The sequence below is a fragment of the Marmota monax genome, unplaced genomic scaffold (genome assembly GCF_021218885.2).
Source record: "Marmota monax isolate L192 unplaced genomic scaffold, Marmota_monax_Labrador192_F-V1.1 WCK01_AAM20220418_F8-fsc00008, whole genome shotgun sequence".
Classification (NCBI taxonomy): domain Eukaryota; kingdom Metazoa; phylum Chordata; class Mammalia; order Rodentia; family Sciuridae; genus Marmota; species Marmota monax.
Window position 1 is genome coordinate 5,448,770 of NW_026694432.1, and position 12,613 is coordinate 5,461,382.

General features: G+C 35.6%; 1 protein-coding gene across 1 annotated transcript in view; it reads left to right on the top strand.

Moving 5' to 3' along the window:
- Positions 1-12,613, top strand: part of Zswim5 (zinc finger SWIM-type containing 5) — a 185,993-nt gene that overhangs the window by 169,333 nt on the left and 4,047 nt on the right. Inside the window, exons 12-13 of the mRNA XM_046418776.2 lie at positions 11,189-11,352; positions 11,988-12,069. Of these exons, the coding sequence (XP_046274732.1) occupies positions 11,189-11,352; positions 11,988-12,069 (246 nt within the window). The remainder of the gene's footprint in view (positions 1-11,188; positions 11,353-11,987; positions 12,070-12,613) is intronic.

Genomic DNA, 12,613 nt, shown 5'->3' on the forward strand with positions numbered 1-12,613 from the left:
CCACCCCTAGATTCCATAAGAAAAACAGTGATTCTTGTCTTTCTGAGTCTGGCTTGTTTTGTTTAACATGATCTTCAGTTACATCCATTTTCCTTCAGATGAAATCATTTAGTTCTTCTTTATGGCTGAGTAGTACTCCATTATGTATAATACCACATTTCTTTTTTACATTTATCCATATAAGAGCACCTAAGCTAATTCTGTAACTTGGCTATTGTGAATTGTGTTGTATGATAAAATGGGTATGCAGATATCTCTATAGAATGCTGACTTTAGTGTGTTCAGGTACAGCTGGATCATATAGTAATCATATTTTAGTTCTTGAGGAACCTCCACACCAACTTCCAAAGTGACTATACTTTCCCACCAATAATGTATATAAAAGTTCCTTTTTCTCTACATCCTTACCAGCATTTATTGGTTTTTTTTTTATTCTTAATGATAACCATTCTGACTGGGATGAGATGCATCTCCTTATAGTTTTTTTGTTGTTTTTGTTATTGTTGTTGTTTTAGTTGTAGATTGATCCAATACCTTTATTTTATTTATTTATTTATGTGGTGCTGAGGATTGAACCCAGCACCTCACATGTGCTAGGCAAGTGCTCTACCACTGAGCTACATCTCCAGCCCTCCTTATAGTTTTTCTTTTCCTTATAGTTTTGATTTACATTTCCCTGTTGGCTAAAATACCCAAACACACACACACACACACAAAATGTGCATGCGCACACGCGCACACACACACACACCATTCCAGCATATGAGAACCAGCCACAAGATGCCATAAGACTGAAGAAAGGCACATCCAGGATTTCACAGAATGCAGTTAATTGGGTATTTATGACAGAAGCATAGTCAAAGATGGCAGCAATATTAGTGAGTCCCATGATTTGAGTCAGAGGGAAGAGGAGGCTTATATAGCAGTCAGGACAAAAGTGACTTTTATCCAAGCTAGTGTGAACCTGGTTTATCTCAAACTAATTTCAAAGATATCAGACACGTTCCTGGAGCTTACAGCACCAGGCCTTGGTCATTAAACTCCAAATAACCTTTCTAATGGTTTTGTTTATTTATAGAATGCCTGCGGAGCTGTGTGGAGAAAACAGACTAGGATTACTCAGGGGTTGTAATGGTGGTTTTGACCAAAGATGGCTACAGTCAGGTCAAGATGAATCTCTATAGAAACCCAAACTACTTTTTCATAAGTTGGACAGCTTCTAAAACCTGACCTTAACCAACATTAGGCATTAGTTGTTTCATTACCCTTTTCCCAGTCACAGATATTTCTGCTACTCACTAATATTGTGTTCCCTTTTTGTGTTGTTGGACGTGTTTTGTCAATTAAATTTAAGTACCTTATAAAAAATGCCCCCAAAATTGAAAATACTCCCATGGATAAAAAAAAGAAAGAAAGAAAAAGAAGCATCTATCATTATTAATAGCACAAAATATAGAGTTAAGAGTTAAGTTAAGGTGTACTTGATCAAGTACACCTAAGAGGTATCTTACTAAAGAATATGGTGTGGAGGGCTGGGGATGTGGCTCAAGTGGTAGCATGCTCACCTGGCATGCGTGCGGCCTGGGTTCGATCCTCAGCACCACATACAAACAAAGATGTTGTGTCTGCCAAAAAAAAAAAAAAAAAAACCTAAAAAATAAATATTAAAAATTCTCTCTCTCTCTCTCTCTCTCTCTCTCTCTCTCTCTCTCTCTCTCTCTCTCTCTCAAAAAAAAAAAAAAAAGAATATGGCGTGGAAATTAACACCACTTATGAGTTAAAAAATAGACAAGGCATTGAGGTTTTATAGTGTTGACAAGGACCAAAACTAATGAAGACTAGACAAAAAAATTTTAGAGGATGAAAAATGAAGATGTTGGGCTCAGTGGTAGAAGATTTGTCTAGCATGTGTAAGGCCCCGAGTTCAAACCCTGGTACCACCAGAGAGAGAGAGAGAGAGAAAAGATGTTGACTTAATCATAATTGAATGGCTTCAATAATAAATGAGTATGAATATGTCACTGATTGGTTTTTTGGTCTTTAAACTAGAATATGCCGTGAAGGATTAAACATTTAAGGTAAGCACAGAATATCAGAAGATGGGCTGCAGTAATTTATGATGCATCATGATGTAAATACAATAATCCCACTACTGGGTATAAATTAAAAAGAAGTGAAGTCAGTATGTTGAAGAGATATCTGACTTCTCCTGTTTATTGCAACATTTTTCATAATAGCCTTGATATAGAATCAACCTAAATGTCTATCGATGGATGAATGAATAAAGAAAATATGGCATATATGTATACACACGCACACAATGGGATGCTGTTGTTCAGTCATTAAAAAAAGAAAGAAATCCCACCATTTGTGACCACATGGATGAACTTGGAGAGTATTGTGTTAATTGAAATAAGCCAGGCACAGAAAAACATTATCTTACTCATATATGAAATCTTAAAAAGTGATCACATAGGGACTAGGGATGTGGCTCAAGCGATAACATGCTCGCCTGGCATGTGCAGGGCGCTGGGCCCGATCCTCAGCACCACATAAAAATAAAATAAAGATGTTGTGTCCACCAAAAACTTAAAAATAAATATTTAAAAAATTCTCTCTCTCTCTCTCTCTCTCTCCCTTCCTCCCTCCCTCCCTCCTCTCTCTCTTAAAAAAAAAAAAAAAAGTGATCACATAAAATAGTAGAATGATAGATACCAGAGGTTGAGGGAGATAGTAGTCAAAAGATATGAAATTTCAGTTAAAAATGAGGAATATATTTAAGAGATCTATTATACATCATGGTGACTATAGTTAATAATGTATTCTCCCCCCACCCCCTTGAGTTGAGGTCTTGCTATGTTGCCCAGGCTGACCATGAACTCTAGCGATCTTCCTGCCTGGGTCTCCTGAATAACTGGGACTACAGGCATTTGCCACCATGCCCAGCTATAATATATTGTATTCTTGAAAAATGCTAAGAGAGTAAACGTAAAGTGTTCTTACCACAAAAATTATTAGCTACATGAGGTAATATGTGTTAATTAGCTAGATTTAGTCATTCCATAATATATATATACTCCAAAACATGTTGTACATGGTAAATACATGTAAAATGTAAAAAAAAAAATTAAAATGTAAGAGATTTTAAATTATGTTTTAAAAAGCATTATGGTATAATCTAAAAATCTATAATGAAAAAACTTCTGCTTATCCTGAAGATGAAAATTATATTGACAGATTCACTAAGATTTTGGTTCTAACATATATGTAGGTCTGATGAAACAACTCTGTTATGGCCTATATTTTTAAAAAATACACATTAACAGGGGCTGGGGTTGTGGCTTAGTGGTAGAGCACTTGCTTCACATGCATGAGGTACTGCAGGTTTCGATCCTCAGCACCACATAAAAATAAATAAATTAAATAAAGGTATTGTGTCCATCTACAACTAAAAAAAAATTTTTTTTAAATGCACATTGACAGTGATTGATGGGCAAACACAAGAAGTTTTAAGAACAGTTAGCACAAGCTGAAAGTTTTTAGGATATGCCAAGGCAGCAGACACATAAAGCTAGGAAAGCCAGTTGCCAAAATGTTCCAAAAGGTGTTTATAGTTTGTTTATTTTTGTGTACAAAGATGCATGGTTAATCAGATATTTTAACTAGTTCAATAATATGTACCAGTAACATGATTTCATTGCGCACAGCTGGAATGGATGAAAATTATGTAATTGGATTTATTATTTCTATTCTTCACATCCCCCTCTTGAACTTTTTGTGAAAATAACATTTGCACCGTTTACTTTGTGTGATTGCAACATCTATAATACCGCCTTGTGACCAAAACATTTTACTGCCAGTGAAGAATATGTGTTTTTTATTTTTATACTCTATACTTGCAGCACTTGACTCTCAAGTCTTCCTAAAAGAGTTATTGCAGAAGCTTGGAAAGATGTTTCTTAATGATCCCACTTACATAGTTGTTGATATTTAGAATTATTGTTAAATATTTAACATACTTTGTTTTAATTAATTGAAAGTGAACCTACCTGTAGATATTGACTTTGAAAGGTTTTGTGTCACTAATGAGAAGATATGTAGTCTTATTACACTAGAAAGTGTATTTGCTAAATAAGTCATAGCTTTGCTGCTCAAAGTATGGTGAGAGAATCAGGAGTATCAATAGCATCTCCTGGAGCTGGATGGAAATGTAAATTCTCAGACCCAGCTCCTGAATTAGCATCTCTAGGGGTTTAGCCAAATAATCTGTTTTAACAAATTCTCCACATTACTTTGTGATTACTGAAGTCATAGAAGCAGTGATTTAGAACAGCTGATATTTTAAAAAACACTGAATATCTTAAGTCACGTACCTATTGATAAATATCCTTGTATGATTAAAAAAATTGCTAAAATTGTGTTAACATGAATAAGCATAAGACCAGTAGTGATGATGATGATATGTAATACATATGGAAAAAAATCTCCATAAACTTCATACAGGGCAAATATGAAAACAGTTACTTGATCATAAATAATACACACTTATCAGTGAAAATAGATTATAGTTCTTTATTTAATTGAAGAGACTGCTTATGTAAAAATCCATATTAATGAGACATGACCTAGAACTATACTTTTTTAATTTTTAATTTTATTTATTTTTTTGCCATACTGGGGATCAAACTCAGGACTTTGCACATTCTAGGCAAGCATTCTACCACTGAACTATACCACCCACCAGCGCTACACATAAAGGCCATCTATTGTATAATGTTGCTTCATCATTAAACCTATTCCTTGCCCAACTTGAGTGACCAGTTCTAATCTTCAGTGACAATAGCAATACTTATAAAACCTTTTTTCCACAAAACCAGAGGTCCTCAAGAAACCTGATGTAACAAATACTTATTGCAAGCTTAGTTTAAGGTTTTATTGAATATTTAGATTTATTATACTATCTTATTTATCATTTTACTACTATATGAATGTACTATCATGTAAATTTTGCTCCTCCATACTGTGAATATTCATATATTCCCTATGGAAATAGTAATGTGTTTAATTATGAGATGCTGCCCCAGACCCACAGAAAATATTACGTATGATACATACACAGATTATCTTTCTGAAATTTGAAAAATTCTAAGTCCCAAGACACATTCAAATGAATAAATAGAATAGTAGGCAATCAATCCCTAAAAAACAAATGACGAATGTCTTCTCTGATATAAGGGGGTGACTCAAAATGGGATAGGGAAGAAGAACATGAGAAGAAGACTAACACTAAATAGGGAAGAGAGGTGGGAGGGAAAAAGAAGGAGAAGGGGAGTTGCACGGAAGATGGAAGGAGAACCTCATTATTATACAGAATACATATATGATGTTGTAATGAGAAAGAGAAAAAAAAGTGTGTCACATTAGATTGGATAGAGAGAAAGGATGGGAGAGGAAGGGAGGAGTAAGGAGGATAGGAAGGGCAGCAGAATAGAATTGACAATATGATTGATGTATGTGCATTCCATGTATGTATTATATGTCAAAATTTTTCATTCTGCTGTCATGTATAACTAAAAAAAATAAAGAAAGAAAGAATTTAAAAAAAATAGTAGGCAATAATGTAAAAGAATAAGAAGTTCTTCATGTATCAATATGATATAATCTCTGAGATCACATCTTAGAGATACATGATATGTGGGAAATAACATGCAAATCTTTGTCTATACTATGCTATTATTTGATTTTTTAAAAAATATTTATTTTTTAGTTGTACAAAATACCTTCATTTTGTTTATTTATTTTTATGTGGTGTTGAGGATCGAACCCAGAGCCCTGCACATGCTAGGTGAGCGCTCTACCGCCGAGCCACAACCTCAGCCCTATCATTTGATTTTTTAAGGAAGAGAAAATGATTTTCTTGTGGCTGGGATTGTGGCTCAGCGGTAGAGCGCTCGCCTAGCACATGCGAGGCCCTGGGTTCCATCCTCAGCACCACATAAAAATAAATAAATAAAGATATTGTGTCCAACTGAAAAATAAATATTTTTTAAAAAATGATTTTCTTAATATATATAGAATATATTGAAAAAATGCAAAAAAACCTGATAAAATTGATTGTATATAAAGTTAGATATGAGTGAACGAAGAACAAGTGTGGAAGAAAAAGAACTTTTATTTACCTTTTACACCTTTTGAATATTGAACCATGAGAATATTTAATTTTTTGTTTGTTTTTTTAAATTTTTTTAGTTGTAGATGGACACGACACCTTCAATTTTTTATTTTTATGTGGTGCTGAGGATCAAACCCAGTGCCCCACACATACAAGGCAAGCACTCTATCACTGAGCTATACAACTCCAGTCCAAGAATATTTAATTTTTAAAAAATTATAAATGTCAATAAAAACTTTGCATATTGAAATGCAGAGAGAAAAAATGAATAAAAAGACTATCTGAGAACTGTGGGACAATTACAAATGGTATAACATATGCGGAGTGGCAATATGAAAAGGAAGAGAAAGGAGAAGTATTTGAAGTAATATTGGCTTTGAGTCTTCCAGTATTATGACAGACACCTAAATCCAAGAAGCTCACAGATACCAAACAGAATGAATAATAAAAATATTCTAGGTATATCATATTCAAAATACAGAAAAACAATGACAAAGAGAAACCCTTGAAAGAAACCATAGAATAAAACCATCTTGCCTATAGAGAAATAAGGGGGAAAAATACATCAGACTTCACAAACTATGCAAACAAGAAGAAAGTGGAGTGAAATATTTAAAGTATTGAAAGAAGAAATGATCAACTAGAATTTGGTATCCAAGTAAATGATTCTTTAAAAATAAAGTGAATCCAACTGTATGTTAAAAAGATCATGCATCAGAAGAAGTGAGGTCTATACCTGGAATGCATGGATAGTTATTACCATACAAAAATCAATTATGATACACTAGATTAACAGAATAAAGGATACAAAATCTCATGTTCATCTCAGTAGATACAGAAAAGGAATTTTCTAAAATTCAACATGGAACAGGAATTCTCATGAAACTAGGAATAGAAGGAAATTATCTCCACATAATAAAGCTCTATGTGAAAGATCCTTAGCAAAAGTACTACTCTTGCTCTTTCTATTCAATATAGCAATGACATCCTGGACAAAATAGTTAGGTAAGAAAAAGAAATAATGGTCATTTAAATCAGAAAGGACAAAGGTAAATTGTCAATTGTTTGCTAACAATATGATCTTACATATAGAAAACCTTGAAGATGTCATTTTTTAAAAACACAAAATTGTTATAATTAATCAATATATTCAGCAAGGTTATAGTATGCAAAATCAACATACAAAAATCAGTTGAATTTCTGAATACTAACAGTGAGCTACCAAAGGGAAATTTTTCCAATCATATTTATCATATAACACAAAAGAATAAAAGGCCTGGGAATAAACTGAGCAAAGGAAGTGAAATCCTTATGCAGATAAGTGCTTAGGCATTACCTTGCCTCCCTGGAGTGCTCAAGAATACTGAGTTTGAAAGGAGAGATGGCATGTTCTTTTAACAATGAGTGATAAATTCACTATGATCAGATCTAAAAGTGAACAGATAATAGGGGGATATGGACAGATCAATAGGCCCTTGATGCTAAAGGATCTCATCTATCGTCCCTTGGTATCTGGGAAATTCTGGAACCCCCAAATGAACACCTAAATCCAAGGATGCTCAAATCTTATATAAGATGAAGTCATGGGCCAAGCACAATGGTGCACCCTTGTACTCTCAGGTACTTAGGAGGCCTGAGTCGGGAGTACTGCTTGAACCCAGGAATTGAGGCCTGGCCAGGACAACATAGAAAAGGTGCTATCTCTTGGGGGAAGCAGGCAAAATAATGAGAGCCATCACATAATGATAAAGGAGTCAATTCATCTAGTGTCAACAATGGTGGTGAGGGTGTATGATATAATCTTCCATGTATCCTTAATGCTTGGGGATTAACCAACATTATTAACGAAAAGCTGATAAGTTTGCCTAGTTCAGTGAAAGTGCAGATACCCTGTGGAATGCCCAGAAGGACCTAAAAGCCCTATGACTTCTGAGTTCTGGACTGTAGAAAATTTAAAAACTACAATATGATTAACCTTGAGGCTCTAGTTCATAATCCATGTATATGGACCATAGTTTGCTCTTCCTTAATATGGGATATGAGCTCACAGAATCAAAGTCCTGGCTTGATTTAATGCTTCCAGTATGAGCCCTTGAACAAATAAAATTAACTTAATGTGAAGAAAAATGAAAATGCACAAGCTGCAGGCTGAAAAATTATTTGAAAAACATATCTGATAAAGGACTTGTATCCCAATATACAAATCAACTCTTAAAACTCAACAATGAGAAAATAACCCAAAACAATAGAGAGATACTGCTGCATAAGCTGTTAGAATGCTGCAATCCAAATGACACTAAATACTGGTAATATGTGGAGCAACAGGAACCCTTATTCATTGCTGGTGAGAATGCAAAATAGTACAACCATTTTGGAAGCTAGTTTGGCAGTTTTTTACAAAACTAAATATAATGTTACCATATGATCTAGCAGTCGTGCTTCTAGATATTTAGCCAAATGAGTTGAAAACTTATGTCCATACTAAAACCTGTACATGTTTATAGTATCTTTATTTATATTTTCCCAAAATTGGAGGCAGTCAAGATGTCCTTCAAAAGGTGCATTGATAAACAAAATGGGTATATCCATACAGTGGAATATTATTTAGCAATAAAAAGAAATGAACTTGGGATTGGTGTTGTGGCTCAGTGGTAGAGTGCTTGCCTAGCCTATGTGAGGCACTGGGTTCAATTTTGAACACAGAGTATAAACAAATGAATAAAATAAAGGTCCATCAACATCTAAAAAAATTTTTTTAAAGAAAAAAAAGAAATGAACTTTCCAGAGGGGGAGAGGTAAATGGTGGGAAGTGGTATTGGCCAAATTATATTGTTATATTGTGTGCACATATAAATATGTAACAAAAATTGTGTCATTGTTTACAATTGCAGTGTTCCAATTTTAAAAGGGGGGGAGGAGAACTATCAAGCCATGAAGAAAGACATGACGAACCTTAAATAACCTTAAATGTGCATTGCAATCTGAAAAGGTTACATGCTGAACAATTCCAGTTGTACATTCTGGAAAAGATAAAACTATGGAGACATTATAATTGCCAGAGGTTTGGGAGAAGGGGGAAGGTTTAAAAAGGTGAAGCACAGGAAACTTTGAAGGCAGTGAAACTTTTCTATGTGATACTGTAATTAATGGCAGGTACATGACATTATGAATTTGTCTGAACCATAGAATTAATATGATACAGAATGGACCATAACATAAAGACTTGAGTTAATATAATCAATATTGGTTCATCGCATCTATCACACTGTGTAAGATGTTAATAACAGGATGTATGGGAATTCTGTACTATCTGCTCAGTTTTCTGTAAATATAAAACTGGTCTAAAAAGTCTATTAATTTTAAAATCACTTTAAAAAAATAATAGAAGAATAAAGGAAATCTCTTCTATAATCCTGATACTCAAATATTAACTATTACAAGCCAGGTGCTCTGGTGTATGCCTGTAATTCCATCTACTCGGGAGGCCAATGCAGGAGGATCACAAGTTAGAGGCCAGCCTGGGCCAGGTCTTATCTCAAAAAATAAAAAGGGCTGGGGATGTAGCTCAGTAGTAGAGTGTCCCTGGGTTCCATCCCCAGTATTTAAAGAAAGAAAGGAAAAGATAATTATTATAAGACATTAGTATAAATAGTTCTGGAGATTTTCTATTTGTATTTATGCACATACACTACATACACACTGATATTTATCTTTTTTGTTAGAAAAATGGAATCATAGACTATTAACTATGCACAAATTGTTTATAGTTTTCAAAACAATCCTGAAGGTTACAGTTCTCATTTTATAGAAGTAGTAACTGAATTATTTAATGGCTATACCAGATTCAGTCCTCAGTGTATTTTACTCCAAAGCCTAAACTCATGCCTCTTTGACTTTATCAACAACTGCAAAGCAAATCATAAGACATAGTTTTGTTGTCTTTAGTTCACATATTTACCCTTCATAAGATACACTAATTTTTTATACTGCCTTCATGAAACAACCATTGTTTCATATGGTGATACAGTTCCTTAACTCCATGTACTAGTTCTTTGTATAGAATCTTTGTCTATAGAATAGGAAGTGTTCGCCTAGCTCCCCTTTTCTCCAGAAAAAGCAAATAGTGGCCAGGCACAGTAGCGCACACCTATAATCCCAGCAGCTCAGGAGGCTGAGGCAGGAAAATTTCAAGTTCAAAGCCAGCCTCAGCAACTTAGCCAGGCACTAAGCAACTCAGTGAGACTATAAATAAAATACAAAAATGGGCTTGGAATGTGGCTCAGTGGTTAAGTGCCCCTGAGTTCAGTCCCAGGTACCAAAAATATGTATTTATGCACATACACTACATACACACTGCTGTTTATCTTTTTTGTTAGAAAAATGGAATCTAAAAGAAAAAAGAAAAGAAAAGAAAATAGTGGGATCCGCATAGCTAGGCATGGTGGTGCGTGCCTGTAATCACAGCAACTCAGGAGGCTGACATAGGAGGATCACAAGTTCAAGGCCAGCATTAGCAACTTAATAAAATAGGACTCAAAATAAATAGGAGTGGGTACATTGTTCAGTGGTAAAGCACACCTGGGTTCAGTCCTCAGAACCACACACAAATACACACACACAAATGAACTGCATACTTTTTTTATTATTTTGACAGTTATTTGGCTTCTGGCCACCTGTGTAAGAGGTTCTCAAAATTTAGGTGTTCAAGAAAATTGATTTTCAAAAAAAAAAAAAAAGAAAGAAAATTGTTTTTCATCTCTAAAAAGCCTAAGGATATAGTGGATGAAGAGTAGGGAAAGAGGAAAAGGTGTAAAGAAGTGAATTCATATGGATACCTAGATACAGAATGAGCTACCAGTGAGTTCATTGGAGACAGCTTGGCTACCCAGAAGGGATGGTATCATTCAGGAGCATTCTACGAATTGATATTTCAACCAGTATTTATTGTGATCAACTGGCTGCCTAGGGAAACTTTAAGGCAAACCTTATCAGTGCCCCTTCTCTCAACGCCTTCAGGGGATACTCTGAGACTCCGAACTATTCTGGAAGCAATACAGAAGCACATCCATTCTTCCTCCCTCATCTTTAAACTGGCCCAAGATGCATTCAAGATTGCTACTCCCACGGACAGTGGTACAGACAGCACCTTGCTCAACGTAGCCCTGGAGCTAGGATTACAGGTATGGGGTAGGAGTGATCTGTTCCCAGGCTTCTGGTATAGTGACAATTTGCAGAAGATAAGATCCCTAAGGGGCTGAATGTGGACCAAGTCTGGTTCTTTGTCCCCAGAACACAAATTCCAAGCTAGGCATAAAGCAAATTGGGTTGTAAACTGGGTTCCATTTTTAGGTTAAGGCCAGAAGTAGAATAGCTTTAGGCTATAAGGGATCCCCACCTTCTCCCCACCTCTCCATTCTTCTGAGCCAAGCAAAGTATAGGAATTTTCTTTGTTTTGGGTTATTAGAGAAGCTTCTTATCTAAAGAGAGATGTCAAGCAGAAATTAAACCTGTCCATACTTACCAGGGGAAAGAGCACTGTTTCTTTTGTTTTCATTTTTTATATTTATATTTAGCTGTAGTTGGACACAATACATGTATTTTATTTATTTATTTTTATGTGGTGCTGAGGATTGAACCCAGGATCTTGCATGTGCCAGGCAAGCACTCTACCACTGAGCCACAACCACAGCTCGCAAGACCACTGTTTAAGGCACCAAAAAATATTTGTTGCATGAATGAATGGCAAAAGGAAGTGGGGAGAAAGAGGTCATAATAGTCAGGCTTAGCCAACTAGATATGCTTCTTTTGTTCCCAGGTGATGCGGATGACCTTATCAACCCTTAACTGGAGGCGCAGGGAAATGGTACGATGGTTGGTGACCTGTGCTACAGAAGTGGGTGAGTCTCCTACCTCACTCTACCCCCAGGGAAATTTCTAGTACCCCTAGGGAAATTTTTAGGCCCAACTCTTGGGACAGGCTGATGAGCTGTCACATACCCATTCCTTGTGTCCTAGAAAAGGAGAGGCTGCTAATAGGAAAAAATGGCCTCTATTTAGTCAGTTCAAGCTCTGCCCTCACTGGTTGTACCATGTCCTGATGTCAGCAACACTTAATTATTTATTTATTTTGGGTACCAGGGATTGAACTCAGGGGCAGTCAACCACTGAGCCACATCCCCAGCCCTATTTTGAATTTTATTTAGAGACAGGGTCTCACTGGGTTACTTAATGCCTCATTAAATTTTTGAGGCTGGCTTTGAACTCACAATTCTCCTGCCTCAGCCTCCCAAGCTGCTGGGATTATAGGCATGTGCCACTGTGCCTGTCTCAGCTGTACTTTAATCCTCAGAGACAAATCTGAATGATGCATTTTCAGCCCCCAATACTCAGGTGCTCCCTTAGGAGGTAGTGGTTCCAGTCCCTGCCATGCTTCTGAGAAAC